Raw genomic sequence first — 15808 nt, forward strand, 5'->3', positions numbered from 1 at the left:
CGGGGGCGCGCAGCGTGCACCTCCGCAAGCTTGTAATTAAAGGAAAACACACTATAATTTTTAAGTTATATGCGTTATTTTTATTACTGTGACTATGTACACAATTTAGAATATGAACAATATTAATAGTAAATAATACGTTTTTATTTGAGATGAGCAGCAGAAGGACAGACTGTAGCGTAGTGATGATGACGAATCATGCAGCTGCTACATAGATGGTGAATAATGGGATGGTGAATAATGGAAGAACTCCCAGGAAACTATAGCACTTCAAATAATTTTACACCAACTATTTGAATACATTTTCAGATTAACAGTGGTAAGCCATATAGTGAAATAACAGTTCTAAAATGAAATTTACTACGCTCACAGTCAATTATACATTTTATGTCTGTGGACCAATTCCAGAAAATGTCACGTGATATAACAATAATATAACAAATCATAACAATACCAGTTCAAACTGTAATGCTTTGATTTCCATCTTATGCCATTTATAAACCACTAATCTGACATGTTCTCATAGAATCTAGAACAATTTCTAAGATTATTATTGTTTCCCCACAGTCACCTGGATATTAATGACAACAATGTGTATTAAGGTGTAATGGGCTGCTAGTGCACATCCAAAACACTCATAGAGATAATTTTAATATTCAGGCATAGACACATTTTCTGTCATGTTCTGAGAAGTGTTCATGGCTCAAGTGTGAAACCCAGTGGACACACAGGGAATTGCAAGAAGATATCAACAAAAATGTAAGAAATTTGGACTTTTAGTTCATAGATGCTATATTATTTTCTAAGTAGGCCCAGACATACTGTGCTTTTCCAGTAATCTAGCAGTCTAATCCTTCATTTTATTTAGAGTCTAGGGTTTATGCATTTCTGTGACAAAAAGGATGAGAGTTATGTATTTGCCATCAAAGTTACAGCCTCCAGGGTTCATTCATGGATTCCATATATTTCAACAAACGCTATATCCTGGTTAGCTTGAATAAGATAAGGCTCTTTTCGACATCCAGTCCTTCACACACAACTGCAGAACAAACTTTCTACACCTGTCTGTGCCTATACTGTAGTTGTTGTCCAAAGTAGGCTAACCAACTTATTAACACCAGCCATGTGCCTGGCTCTCCTTGGCCATTGTTGCTCATTGTCTGTGGTCATTTACAGAAGTCTGACAGGAGATTGTAATAGTCCGTAGTTCAGTGTAGTTGTCCTTTGTGTGCAGTTCTGCAGTCTTTTTGCTTTGATAACAGATTTTCCAGCTCTTCCACTTGAAGCTTTTCCTTTCCTTTGATCTCAGTCCTCAGGTCTGCGACTTCTTTTGCACTACAGAGAAATACATAATATGTAAAGTACTGCAAATGTGAGGATGACTTTCATCAGAATAATCAGCAGGTGAGGTTATCATTACAATCGCATTATTGATGCCATAACTGAGAGTGCTTTACTGTTCACCTGAGGGGGATGAGAATGATTCCACATGTCAGGTTGAGCTGCTGAAGGATTGCAGGAAGGCTCGGAGTGGAAAACTGGAGAGAAACACAGATGAGATAAAGTGTCACACAACCAGAAATGGGCGTAATACTTATGGAAATGGACTTAACAAACAATACAAACCTTTGGAGGTGGAATACAGGCACTAGGTGTGTTACTGTAGATATGGTTGATGGCTTTCTGAAGGACCACAGCCTGCTGAGTGAGGCTCTTCAGGTATTCTGAGCTTTCCTTCGTACTGTCATGGTTCTCACCAACCTTCATACGTGCAAAAATGAAGTCTCTCAGTTAGAATGACGAGCATATCAGCATAACACCAGCAAACATGGTATTGCAGCATTTTAAAACACACCTGGCTCTTATATATTGAATAAGCCTCTTTCTCGTGTTGCAGAGCTGATCGAAACTCTCCTTTGGTCTCGTATACGGTGGCGAGCAGATGATGACTGCACAGAGGACAGACAGGGAGAGGCAGAGAGGTAAAGATATGTAAAGGTATAAAGGTAAAGAAAATGTAAAGAAAAACAGAGGAATATGACGATAAACTTGTAACGTTACCTGTGTGCATGCCTCAGGGATGTGGCACCGCGGTATTTCGAGGTTAAATTTAAGGCATTCTGTAGGAACTTCAGGGAAAGCTCATACTCCATCAGCCCGTGAAGCACTAGACCCAGCATACTCTGATGTCGTGGAGCACATCAGGGACGTTAATAGATCATTTCAAACACACAAATAAGATGTGATTATATCTTCTAGCATGAATAAAAGTGACTGCATGTAGAAGCCTTGCATCGAAAGTTACTCTCTCATGGTTGGATTCAGAGTTTTCCTATGATGTGCTTCAATTTGTCTATTGCCTATTTGCATTTTCTTGTATTTTCTCTCACTTACCCCTTCTTGTTTGTTTGCAAAAAGTCTTTCCTTATGTTTTCTTCAACACTAGGCCTTGATCCAACATTTTAATAATCCTATAAAGTCTCCCTAACAGTACTTAAAGGCATTTTTTTCTTTCAATTTGTTCCTTATTTTCAAACTTTCTTAACTAACCAAATAAAGCACTGACTAAAGAATGTATATAAACTCCCTTTAATGTCTAGAATTGACCGATCACATCAAATTTATTTAGAGAATGCAACACTTCGCAGATGAGGTCTCACTTACATCCAGCAGTGCGACTTGCGGATGGTCTTCTCCACTCACAAGCAGGGTGAGGTACCGAGCACGATACAGCAGCTGCAGGGAGGTCAAATGCTGGCCTCCGGCAAAGCAGTACAGTGCCAGATAAGTCTGAATCACAGATAGGAGAATACTGTCACGTGAGGATACAAGTATTAGATAATACATTAGTAGAGTTAAGTGAGAGGTTTTTAAAAGAAAATCAGTGTGTCAGTGGATCACTGAGAAGGTGAAGGAACTCACATAGTCTTGTATGGTCTGTGGATGGTCTATACCTTGGACTCTCTCACTGCTCATAACAGCCTTTTCCTGGTGGCTGAGAGCCTGGGAGACACGGAGAGACAACTCTTTATGAAAGCTCACAGATGTTCATTTTTCCCTGTTTGTATTAAAATAGTCAAAGAGCAAATGATAGCTTAAAAAAAAACTTGATATGTGGGTAATTATTCACAAGTCTGGAACCAGGGTAGATAAAAGGTCATGACATAAATTGTAATGCATATTTACATCTGCATATTCCCCCAAGATGTAGCTGAGCCGTCCCAGGAGACGCAGGCACATGCACACATCCTCATGTAGGACCCCGCATACGCTGCTGAACAGAGTCAGGGCCTGGCTGATCAATTCATAGCCCTCTTTGAGAAGCCCTAAAAGCAAACATAAAACACCAATGATGAGCATCGCATGCACCTACATTAATGATATCTTCTCTTCACGTGAAGTACACTGAATCCAGGGGATTTTACCTTTCAGCAAATCCAAATCTGAGAGATCAGTGTCTGTGTTTTAGAGGCTGGTATTTCATACCTTTGTGTTAAATTCCACGGTAACATAAGAAGAGCAAATGTTGAATGACCCACTGATGGGGTATCCACAAACTTACATCTTAAAGAAGGGTACATGGCCATTTTTAAGTTGACTGGTGAATCGTGAAGTTCAGCTGAAGCTAATATCGACCGTCTACGTTGGTCAAATCAACTTCCGAAGTTACAGTGTTTAGTACAAATTTCCCTCTTTGTGCTTCAAGTGTTTGGATTTTTCTCCTGTAAAGCATGTAAAGTGTATATCAGGTGATATATGCTGAATGGATTGATTGATTGATTGATTGACTTTATTGTCCACCTCACTGGAAATTTGTCTTTGGCTTCTCCCAAAGAAAGTACAATAAAAATACATACAATCAGCTCAACAAAACACACCATTAAAAACATACAACAAGTACAACATACGATACTACAATAGTAATGGATCTTTCAGTTAAGGTTTAGTTACTTTAGTTAAATGTAAACACATTTACTGTATTTCATGCAGTTGTAAGTGTTTGTACTTGTGTCTGCGTCTCTCACCCTGCTGTACTGCCACCTGTGCCTGTTGCACAAGCTGTGTGGCATCTGTTGCTGAAGGTTTGAGATGTTTGACCACAGGGAACATGTTGACGACATCTTCCTCACCGAACACCGGCCTGTGTCGAGACTCAAACACATACTCCCTCAGCTGTACCTAAATACAGAGAAAAGGAAGAAGGGGCAGAAGGGAAACAGCTGCATTTTGATTTCAGGTTTTTTACATGGTTTGATTCTTGGCTCCTCCAGCCCACATGTTGAAGTGTCCTTGGGCAAGATATTAAACCCCAAACTGCCCTCGATGTATCATCGGTGTGTGAGTGATAGAAAAAGGCCTGTGTGATATGGAAAAAAACGCTGTATGATTGGGTGACTGTGGCTCTGAGGGGTCGATAAAACTAGAAAAGCGCAAAGTAACTGCAGTCCATTTACCATTTACTATTTCTCTCTCTAGTCCCTATTGCCCACCTCATTGGAGCCAAGAAAATGTCCTGCCTGTGACAGCTAGGTCAAGTAAAGCAGTATCAGTCGCAACTTTCTCTTTTGCAGCTTCAGATATAATTTTTAATGATACAAAAGGTGTGCTTTCACTTACAGTTCCTAGAGCAGCTTTAAGATAGACAGAACATTTAATTTAACATGAAGAGAAGCATGGTAGATATCTGACCTGGATGCCCGTCTTGATGGCAATCTCTCTCAGGAGGGAGATCCTCTGAAGGCCGTGCTTTTCTATTACTTCATCTACACTGTCACTGAACACAGAGAGGATGAAAGTGTAAAGTCCTGCTGCACATATCCAGCCACACATATAAACACACACACGTACCAGTCAAGTGTGTAGTGGTAATAATCTCCAGCCTCAGTCCTGATCCTGCCCCACAGCTCATTCGGGGTCAGTCGAGCCCACACACTATCTGTCAACATGGCAACTCGACTCCCGTGGCTCCGCCGACGTCGGCTCCTGCGACGAGAGAGCAGCTCATCTGAGCAGGAGTCGGGGACGCAGGAGGAGGAACTCAAGAGGCAGTTCAGGAAGTGACTGACTGCAGCAGAGAAGGCTGCGGGTTCCACATCCTGGGACAAAATAAGATATAAGTTAGAAAATTTGTGCTAGATTGTTAAATCTTATATCTAAATATTTTATGTGTTTACATTATTTGAGCACGTCACCTGTAGATAGGTCCTGAAGATGTGTTTTGCACTTCTGATGAAGACTTCACTGATAGAAATTCTCTGTGAGGGAACATTTGATCAGTGATTTGATCAGGAAGACAGCGTCCATCATATTATGAAAGAAAATGATTAGAGATAACTTAAGCTTTTGACCAAGAACTGTAGAAAAAACTTTGATTGCAACTTCGTCGTGAATGGTCGAAGCTCTGTCGCTCACAAGGCATTTTTTTGTTGAACTTGGCAGCATTATTTTCCCATCTATAAACCTATTTTGTGGTGTACCACAAGGGTTTCAGGGTCATTAGCTGTACGATATATCCCATATGTACAAGGGCACAGTCTCAGGTCACCAGAAAAAGACCTTCTTGCAGTTTTAAGTCTAGACTTGCAGTCAAGAGTGACCTGAATTTTCTGTCATGGCAACTAAACTGTGAAATGAAACCCTATTTATAATCTGCAGCTACATCTGTATTTTCTTTTAAAGATCACCTAAAAACACACATTTTAAACTAGCTTTTAACAGACTTGTATGATTTCTACAATATAATCTTGCTTTATTTATCATTAGTATGTCATTTATCTGGTTTTATGTTTTACTGTATAGTTTTCATACTGTTTCTCATGTCTTTGTTAGAATGAGGATAAAAATGTTTCCAACTGTGCTAAGAAAAGTGTGATACAATTAGCATATATAGTCTTATTCTTCTTTGAGTGAACACATTTAGCTCTTGGTAATGATCATCTTTTGTCTGTCCCGTAAATGTGTGAAAAAGACTAAAATATATTCATTTCCAACAGCTGAGTCTAAGACTGCATTACCGTGAAACATATTCAATTATTTCAGGCTTTGGAAAGCTAATCCTAGTTCATCTCATTAAATTTGCACGATTTTCAAGCCACATCTGTTATACATCAGCAGACTGATAAATTATACATACAGCAAATTTCAAAATGATTTCTGATCACAAAGGGTATTGAAGATTTTAAATGAGTGTAGTGTGACAAAGAATTAAATTATTAAATTCAACACATGTCCAAAACATCTGTCCTGTCACTTAATCCCTACCTGATGAGTGCCAACTCAGTGCTCACAATCCTACCACTACTATATATAATAGTAATATATAGATATGTTTTATATTCATATGAAATATGGGGTTTGTTTAATACATTTGTTAAATATTAATTTATTGAGCATTTATTTATATTTCTTCACTTGACAGCTGGACAAGAGGTAGACAGCCCTGTCGACTTTACATACATGTGCTGTAGTTAATAATTGTTAGTACCTGTATGTGGCTGAGTCTCCCTCTCTCCTCCACTGTGTGCAGCTCCCTCAGCAGCGTGCCCAGGTACCGAACATTCACACCATGCTGATGAAGCACTGAGGTCAGGGTGGCCCCATCCATCGGCACTGATGTGTGGTCGAGACAGTCCCTCAGCTACCACACACACACACACACACACACACACACACACACACACACACACACACACACACCATTATCATCATCATCATTGACATCACACATTTTAAACTTCACGCACATGACAGCGTGAACATTAATGCTCCTCATGAGACTCACCACAGCTGGAATCTGATTCGACAGCAGAAAAGCAGCTGCATCCCACAACATCTTCCTCTGCCTCTGAACCTCCTCAACAAACTCAGATGAGAAACGAACGCCTGCATCAGACACATTCAATCTTAGTCTGACTTTTGTTCCCCTTTAAACTTTAAATCCACAACCGTGTGTGTGTTTGTGTGTGTGTGTGTGTGTGTGTGTGTGTGCACAAGCCAATACCTGGAGAGCAAACATCAGGATTGAAGCGGATGTCAAAGCGACAGTCACTCACTGATCCTACAGCCTCACAAGCTTTCATGATCATATCTCTTCCCTGCAATTCTACAAAAGAATTTGCACATTTCAAGGGGTGATTAACTGTGATGTAACTTTATTAATAAACATAACAGTGAGAATCTTTTTAAGAAAAAATGTCACCACAAGGTTTATTTAGCAGCTGTTCTAGAGCTATTTATCATATCACATGGTCTTCATCAGCAGGTGGAGTTTGCCCATATGCTGCTGGAGTTGTAGTTTGATTTAAAGACTTCACATCCATGTCGGTTTAAAAGCTAATAATTTATATTGTTATAGTGTCATCTATTATATCACAGCCTGTTATCTCCTGGTTTATCAATAGGTTTCATAATTCAATTTCATGTAGTTGGTGTTATTCACCCTTGTCAGCACCGGCTGTGACTGTATCTCCAGTTCTTGGCTCACAGACCGGCACTTCACTCTGCTCTGTGGCGTTATCCTGCTCTTCCAGTTGGTTGAGCTCCTGGGCCACCATCCTGACATACAGTTCATACCTGCAGCAGAAAACAATTATAAGGTTCTTTGTTTCTAACTCTCAGTTCCTCCTGCAGGTTCCATTGTTGGTTAAATTTGTGTTCAAACATTCATCAAAGGGCTCCACATCTGCTCTTCCTCACCTGTGCTGGACAAAGGCCTCTATCAGCTCTGGTCTCAGGCTGGCCAGGCTGTGACGATGTCGCCGTGGGTAACCAAAGCTCTGACACTCCTTTGGCACCTCCTCCCTCGTCTCGCCTGTCTCTGAGAACTGGAAGTTCAGGTCTGGGGGGAAGGTGCGGAGAAGGTCCAGGATGTAAGGTCGTCCGTCATTACCCAGGATGCCTTTGGTCTCAATGCCAGAGCACAGCTCCACTGGAATGTTGTTGTGGTCGAGCACCTGGTGACGCTGGATTCTCAGTGGTTTACTGGTTTTATCCAGAAGCTCCAGAAACCTGTGGTAAAACATATTTCTGATCAAATTCACGTCAGGATTACTTGATCAAGATCCCAATCCCTAAAATATTAGCCATTATTGTTTTGTGTGAGTGTGTGTGTCTGTGTGTTACCTGGGGTGCGTAAAAACAGTTGCTCCGTAGTCATTCGAGCCATAGACTACACTCTGCTCCTGATTTTTCTCCAGTATCCCAGGAACAATTGTCTGAGCGATAACACGGATTCCACGATAATCCACCACAGCTGTCCCAAGTGTGTGAAGCCCCTCTGTGTCGACAGATGCGTATGCCTGTGGCAGAGCAATTTAATTATTTTTGTTTTAATGACAAGAACATGAAAGCATTCCTACAAATAGTCTGACAGTGTGGGAAGGGATTAGATTAGATATATTTGAAAGTGAAAATCTGAAAGGTAGCCAATGCGACTGCAGGGAAGGTTATTATCTTGAAGGATGAATATTGTTTTCCCTTTAATACCCACATATTATACCCTTACAGAGCTATTGAACACAATACTGTCCCTGAACCTGCATTTTTAGACAGTACAGATAAAACAGTAAACCTCACTCTTCATGTCAGGATGTCTACCTGTGCTCCTCTCAAGTCGCAGATGGCAGCAGCATGAGCAGCAGTGTTGCCCCCCAGTGGGCGGTAGTGCTCAGATATGTCGAAGCCCAAGCTGAAGAAGAGGTTGTTCCAGATGAACATCTGCATATGAGGCGCCTCACCTGGGTTTAATGGCATGACGTTACCGTCGATAACAGCCACGGCACCTTGTGTTGCAGCGGCAACAAAGTCACTGTTGGTCTGGATGGGGAGGGGTGAGGGCACAGTCACAAGTCTGCTTCCCTAACCAATAACTGGGAGAACAATGGAAAGAAGATGTGGTGTCACCTTAAATATGCTCCTCTCTCTGTGCAGCCGCTCCTGAAGGGAGTTCCTCGGGAGTTCTCTGCATCCTTGCAGCTCCTCATTCCATTCCCGACTCTGTGGCCATAACACACAACCTTGATATCAGCATCATCATCACTATCAGACTGTCAGTCAGCCTTAGATAAGTTATATATGTTATATATCTTTGCATTTCCAAATTTAGCCTATTTCCCCTAATTTGTGTCTGCAACCTGCCCAGCTGTGTGCTTGTCCTGGCCCATGTGACTGGTGTGTGTCTCCTCCGCTCTGACACAGTCGAGGGCGTGGTCTCCATGAGGGGCAGTCCAGGTGAACACCTGAAAAGGTGCTGCGAACCGCTCATAAGGGTGTTGCTGGACTCTGGTTTAAAGCAGGTGACAGAAGACATTTTTCCATTAGCAAGGTTAGTATGGGTGTGAGAATTTCTATTGAGTTGAAAGTATTATTGGATTGATAGGATATTGATACATGTCATTTGAATGAATGAATTTTCGAACTTAATAACAGAAAGTCTGCTCACCTCTTCTTCTGCAGGGCAGTGAAGTTTTTCCTGAAAGCAGGGCTGACTTGACTCAGCAGCTCAACTAGAGAGTGGCAAAGGATTTTGGGAACTGCAGGTTTCGGGTTGAAGTTGAAGGCAGTTGACCTGGAGCAGTCAGAACAAATGAACTGTAGTTGAATCCAGATAAGTTTCTACAATCCTCATCGTAAACAAGTGTTGTTGGTTTTTACTTGTGGAACTTTGAGAGGAAGAAATGCAACGTCCAGAGGAAATTCATAGTCAGAAACACATTTAGAGTCAAAGGTCATGTTCGTGGCTCTGTGTCTTGAACTAAATGCTCACATTGGCAATGCTAACATGCTGATACACTAAACCCAAAGTACAGCTGAAGCTGATGGGAATGATATTCGTTCTACAGGTATTTGGTCATAAACAAAGTATCAGACAAACTGCATCATCTGGGGACCATGAATGTCTGTGCAAATGTGTCTGTGCCAATCAATATAAGATATTTCTTTAATAACTGAAAACTTTGACCTGCTGTCGGCGCCTGTGGAAAAGTAAGTGAATCATTTAAAGTCATTAAAATATCTTGACTGGGAACCATGAATGTCTGTATTAAATATCCTGCCAGTCCATTAATCACAGATTGGCAAACTCGCAGTGGTTGAACAGTTTAACACTCACTGATTGAGGTAGAAACCACGGGTAGAGGATGTAATGTTGAGTTCTCTGTCTTCCATAGTCAGGACGTTGAGGTACATTAAGTCCCCATGCATCTTCCTGTTCCCGGGTGGAGGGTTCCAGCTGCTCATGGTCAGAACGCGCAGGCACTGTAACGGCTGTAATGATATTTTCATAAAATTCCACTGTTGCTTCTAAATGAGTATGTTTTATTGAATTTTATATATTTAACAAGTCATATTTGCAATATCAAAAGCTGATCTCCCACCTTCCAGTCATCTCTGACGGGCTGCAGTGGGGTAAGTGGTCGGTCCTTACATCCGGGGAGGATGTATTCTGGAGGGCTGCAGTCAACAGACTCCTTTTCAGCGACACGCCTCTTCGCCACACTTTCATAATCTGAAAGGACGAATATGGAGGTGGAAGGGTTGAATGATTACTGACAGAAAAGGCCGAGACAAAAGCCCGAGGTGCAAGTGAACAATGTTACCCTTGTCTCCTCTGGTGTAAAAGGTGAGGTAAGATAGTGAGCTGCCGTTCACTCCGTTGTACGCATCTGCAGGGTCGAGGCTCCTCAGAAGATCACATACATGTCTGAGATGAAGACGAGCATCACGCACTGAATAAGAATCTGCAACGAGATCCCGAGAGATGCTTTTAAATAGTTTAATTCAATCTTCCACAAGCGTGTGATTAACTGAGGGTATTTCTTGTTGCTGTGTTGCATTTCATGAAAGAAGGTAACAAACAAATCAGTACATTTATGGACAAGACAAAGACAGTGCAGGATAAGACAAGCATATATGTCAAATTAATTGTCAAAATTAGTGACATACATAAACTTTGAGGCATAGCCTGCGAAAACTCAAAGAAAACACGACATTGTCATGCAATCCTATATAGTGAACATATTTTCTTCACTTCATAGGTGACCTAGCCTTGGAAAATAGACAATACACAATATCTAAATATTGTATTTTTCCACAGAAGGCAGCTGCAGGTGACCAGTACATTTATAGTTAGGTTTAAAGTGAGTGATGCATGAGACAGAAATAATTCTTAGTTGGTGGTGATGTTTATCAAAGCAAACGTAAACTGTGGTTGTGCTGTGTCATAAATGATGTTGTAAACCTTCCTGGATGAGGTTTGGTATTTGGCCATTTTCACCACATTTGCACGGCCTGATGATCTGAGCCTGAGCAGTTTCGAGACATAAAGAGAAAGCATGTGTCTGTCACCTGTGTGGCTTGAATGAGGGGTTAACATTTTTCAGACTAAAAGTGTGAGCCTTCTTGTGACAATGTGTCACAGGTCCATAATAAAACAATGCTGCTCTCCAAGTGGACTACACTTTTAATTATCAGAAAAAAGAAGAGAGAAAAAGATGAGGCAGTTACCCTCCACCAACTTGATCAGCGCTCCGTCCTGGATGCCCTGGATGGAGCGCAGCTCCGTGAGGCTGTCAAGCGTGGTGCCTCCCAGCTGGAGAGAGAAGCAGGTGCGGTGGCAGGTGATCTCATGGTCCATCAGCACCTGGTGCAGCTCCGCCACCAACATCTGGCCTGACACCTGAGAGTTGTGGAGAGACAGAGAGTTGGATTGGAGTGATTCAGAAAGACATGAAGATAAAGTGAAGAATCTTGGAGAAATTAATGACAGAAGTACAACAGAACCTGGAGCTCAAAACTTTCTGTTCCTGGAGGTTGAATTCTGACAATAAAGCCTGTCTCTTGGAGATCAACTATGTCACGGATGCTAAGCTGTTCCCTTTTATCAGGATCTGACTGCTCCAGATGATCATCCTTTGGGCTTTCCTCAGTTTGACTTGGAGGTGCTGTTGACAACAGTGCATAAGAGACACAAATAGGCTGTGAGGACATAAGCTGTCTGTGTGAAATGGAGAATCATTTTACCCAGAAGTGAAATAAAAAAAAAAGGATAATCAGGACTTAATTACATGTTGACAAGAAAATCATATAGTGCAAAGAAGGAACATGTTTGAATATGACAGTACTAATACATAATCCAGTCCAATAAAATAACGCACCTTTGCCATGTGGTGCTGCCAGAAACAGCCTGTCAACTAAAAACAAGGTAATTTGCTTCATCTCAGATCCTTCCTCCTCCACCTGTTGCAGAGCTGTCTCCAACCCCAAAACCTGCTGCAGACCAGTCTTGCTGTTGTCAGCCTCCTCCCTCTTTGGCGGGTGCAACTTTTCCTGGCTCTGAGTATGTTCTGCATTCAAAATGGGGTGATGAGCTGTCTGATGTGTGTGGTCCTCAGACGGACTTATTCTTGTTTCTGTGTGGATCATGCTATGGTCCTTTTCATTTACATTCTGATCTGACACCTCGGTCACCTCTCCCATCTGGTCATTATCCTGATTCCTCTGTTGTGTCAGGGCTCCACGACACTCGGCAGGGTCAAAGTTCTTCCCCATATCAGTGTTGTTAGAGCTGTTTTTTATCAGCTTCATCTGTACGACAGTGTTCTCATCCATGTTGTTTACACTGTGTTCAGTCAGCATCACTGAAGGGCGCTCTGATTGAATGTTTCCTTCGTTGTCTTTTACGTCCTCCTGTGTCTGAAAAGTGTGGCGCTCGGTCCAGGGAATGTCTGTATTTCCCCGAGAAACTTTAGTCTTCTGTTGCAACTGAAAGACACTCTCTTCGTCAGTGTTTAACTCCTCATTTAGCGCCATGTTTTGTTCTGTTTTAAATGTCTGCTCGTGGATGTGATTCTCTTTCAGTTTCTCCTGTTCAGCTTCCTCTCTGAGGGCCAGATTTTTTTTCTCGGTCTGTCTTTCCACCTTCCCTGACTCTTCTAACTCTGCAAAAGCTTCTCTGTCAGACCAGGTTCCAGAGCCCGGTATCCTCATATATTGTTTCTCTGGCGGCGTAGTAGTGACAGTTTCCGAGCGTCTCTCTCGTGATGTTTGTGTATCTGTTTGTATCTCCAGGAGCACATCCACCTGTTTCAATATTTCATGTTCTTCCTTAACATCCACCGCCATCTCTTTTGTAGTGACAGTGCTTGTTAGTGTATTTACTTCTCTCTCCATAGTCTGATTACTGCACACGAGCATTTCTGTTTGCGTCTGAACTTCTGTCTGTGACTCTGTCTGAGTCTGCACCCCCATACCAATCTGCGTCTCCATTTCTGTCTGTGTCTCAACCTCAGAATACCCCCTGCTCCTCCCCGTGTTGCTCCTATCTTGTCCTCCATCTCCTGGCTCATTCACCCTCACTCCATCACCTCTTCCCTCTTCCTCCTCAGACACCAGCAGACACACCATCGGCTCCACCAGAGTCACGTCCCCTCCCAGGTTGCTGCTTAGGATGATGTCGGGAAACAGGAAGTGCTCCGGTTCGAGGGCCGGGTTCGTCACACCGCTGGAGGAGGGTAACAGGTCGTCCTCCAGGTCGTCCGGCAGGCATGGCGATTCACAGTCGCTCTCTTCACTGGACAGCAGAGGGGACCTCTCCGCCTCCCCCCGGGCCGGTGTGTCCTTACATTTAAAGTAGTCTGACAGTGTTTGGCAGCATTGAACTATATTTCCCATGGTGCCTTTGTGCACAAAACAGCATACAACTGTGCAGGTGACCTAAGGGAGAAAAGACCACAGTGTTTATATGAGTTCAAGCTATTAACAGAAACTTAGAGGGAAACTACAGCAACAATGCAAAAACAGATCTCAGCCATATTTGGTGACCTCAATGGGATCTGATATAATTTTAAAATTAAACCTGTATAAAATAACAGATGAAATAAACTGCATTTTTTCTTTAACAGCAGCTGAAAGTCTTGTTTCACTGACTTACATTGGTTTGAAGTCTCAGCTTGTTGCAGTGATGTAGAAGTGTAGTGTGGTTAGTATTCTGTCATATCACTGTGGTTATAGGTGCAATATAGCACCTCAGACTACCCCCAAACCACTGTAGTCAGAAGAGAAACTGATCCGAAACTCTCATCCAGAGAGCGCAGCGAAACTCTGAAAATATCAAATGCATGATCACTTTGAATCGCTAAGTATAAACTGCAAAAGGTTTTGTCGTTGTCACATGTGTGTATCTGTTTGTGTGGCATGTGTGAATACAAGCAGCTAAGAGCCTTAGACAACAGCTGATGACAGGAAGATTATGAAGTGTTATTTCAGCGGTGTCACCTTACAGTGGAAAGAACTGGAAAACCTCATAGACTGAATCTCATCAGATGAGCTCTGGAATGATGCTGGATATATGGGAATCCTGAAAAACAGGTGAAAAGATACGATGAGTAAAAAAAATGCCTCTAAGTTAAATTTGTTTGCTACATAAAACTGTCTAAATCAAAACACTAAATAACTGAATAGACACCATTTTGATGTCTTGGCACCTAATTAGAGAGTAACACTCCTTTTTCAAGCTCATGAGGAAACAGTTGCAGCAGAAAAACATGTGCATATATCTCAAACAACAGAACAATAAAACAGACCCAATATGACATTGGTGAAATCAATCTGTGGGTCCTACCAGCCAGTGCAGAGAGAGGGGGAGACTGCCAGTCTGTGTCATCATCTCCAGTCTCCTCTGCTGAAATCAGTGAGCTGAGTTTCTCAGGCTTTCCTCCACAGCAGGAGGCTCCCCTGTCCTTGCTGCGAAAACCACGTTACACAAACTGTGTGCATGTGTGTGTGTGTGTGTGTGCCTGTCTGTCCTTCATTGCTGGAGAGCAGCTGTGAGAGAGAGCCTGTAGGCCCTCTATTCACACACATGCACATTCACACACTTAGTACCTATCCAAGTCCAGAAGAGGGCAACCTCTCTGCCGTTTATGATGTAACTTCCTGTGCTTACACCAGTCCATGCACTCTCTATCAACCTTGAATGTGAGCACGTGCACAAGGTGTATAAATAGCGGCAGCATGGGGGCTTGCACATCGTCACATTTGTTTTCCCCCTCGTGAAAATGACAGGCATGACACAGCACGTCTCTCTCCAAGCACAAAGTCCTGGAAACAGTATTCAGTCTCCGGTCACTTTGCACACTTTTATTAGGCATGAGCTGGAACACAGCTCTTTGGTTGCCATGGCAGCGCTGCAGAGATACATTAACATTCTGAGCACGGTCTCCAAGACAACTGTGGGAACATTCTAGAACGGGACGTTTGCTAGGAGACGAGTTGCAGGTGTACGACACACTGAATACAACATGTGAGTAATGTTGTAGTTTTGTATTAGTGCTTGAATACTTGAAAAGTGATTGAATGACTCAATATCTCATCATAATTGTCAATAAACGAGTCAATATAGAATCACAGTCTATAAATGGATTTGAAAAATGTCACTGTAAAGTTATTTGTAATTTTTTTTTCTTTCAGTATATTTTCATGTTCATTTACCAACTCATAATGCCAGTTTTTCTCCACAGTGAGTTCATTTCATTTTTTTTTTATCATTTTCATTTCATTTGTTCACTGCGTCTTTTATATCATTGAATAACTAGTGGCCTATGTTAATAATAATAAAGATTCACTTCCGCACACGTCTATGTCATTCAGCAGGGTGTCACGTTGCAAATAAATCTGTGTAGTAGATCCAAATGCAGATTCCCCAGATGAAGGACGGTCAGAATGTGAGTCATCACAATCATCCTGCATATATACCTCCTCTGAGCTCTCCACCCCCTCCCTCTTTTCATTTAACTATGTCAACACTGCATGG

At 42.1% G+C, this 15808-nt stretch overlaps 1 protein-coding gene across 2 annotated transcripts; it reads right to left on the bottom strand.

Moving 5' to 3' along the window:
* Positions 1 to 63: 63 nt before the first annotated feature.
* On the bottom strand, positions 64 to 14847 carry LOC130183081 (clustered mitochondria protein homolog). 2 transcript variants are annotated; one of them, XM_056398427.1, is made up of 31 exons: positions 14618 to 14847; positions 14277 to 14353; positions 13928 to 14097; positions 12153 to 13710; positions 11779 to 11939; positions 11503 to 11674; positions 10596 to 10736; positions 10374 to 10504; positions 10109 to 10263; positions 9440 to 9565; positions 9132 to 9279; positions 8902 to 8994; positions 8596 to 8814; positions 8122 to 8297; positions 7696 to 8007; positions 7439 to 7572; positions 7001 to 7102; positions 6782 to 6882; positions 6485 to 6637; positions 5193 to 5255; positions 4849 to 5096; positions 4690 to 4774; positions 4026 to 4179; positions 3187 to 3326; positions 2923 to 3003; positions 2665 to 2790; positions 2062 to 2183; positions 1856 to 1949; positions 1627 to 1761; positions 1465 to 1538; positions 64 to 1335 (listed from the first exon to the last, which is right to left on the bottom strand). In XM_056398427.1, exons 4-31 carry the CDS (start codon positions 13666 to 13668, stop codon positions 1209 to 1211), a joined length of 5289 nt encoding a protein of 1762 aa, XP_056254402.1. In that variant the 5' UTR covers positions 13669 to 13710; positions 13928 to 14097; positions 14277 to 14353; positions 14618 to 14847; the 3' UTR covers positions 64 to 1208. The 2 variants fall into 2 exon arrangements, with proteins under 2 accessions (XP_056254402.1, XP_056254401.1); XM_056398426.1 differs by lacking the exon at positions 13928 to 14097.
* Positions 14848 to 15808: the final 961 nt, after the last annotated feature.

This window comes from Seriola aureovittata, chromosome 15, assembly GCF_021018895.1.
Source record: "Seriola aureovittata isolate HTS-2021-v1 ecotype China chromosome 15, ASM2101889v1, whole genome shotgun sequence".
Classification (NCBI taxonomy): domain Eukaryota; kingdom Metazoa; phylum Chordata; class Actinopteri; order Carangiformes; family Carangidae; genus Seriola; species Seriola aureovittata.

Coding starts and splice junctions, on each gene's coding strand:
- LOC130183081 (XM_056398426.1), bottom strand. CDS start 13,668: ATGGGAAATATAGTTCAATGCTGCCAAACACTGTCAGACTACTTTAAA. Junction 10,505..10,595: donor TTACACCAGAGGAGACAAGG/GTAACATTGTTC, acceptor TCGTCCTTTCAG/ATTATGAAAGTGTGGCGAAG. Junction 3,004..3,186: donor TCTTGGGGGAATATGCAGAT/GTAAATATGCAT, acceptor CGTGTCTCCCAG/GCTCTCAGCCACCAGGAAAA.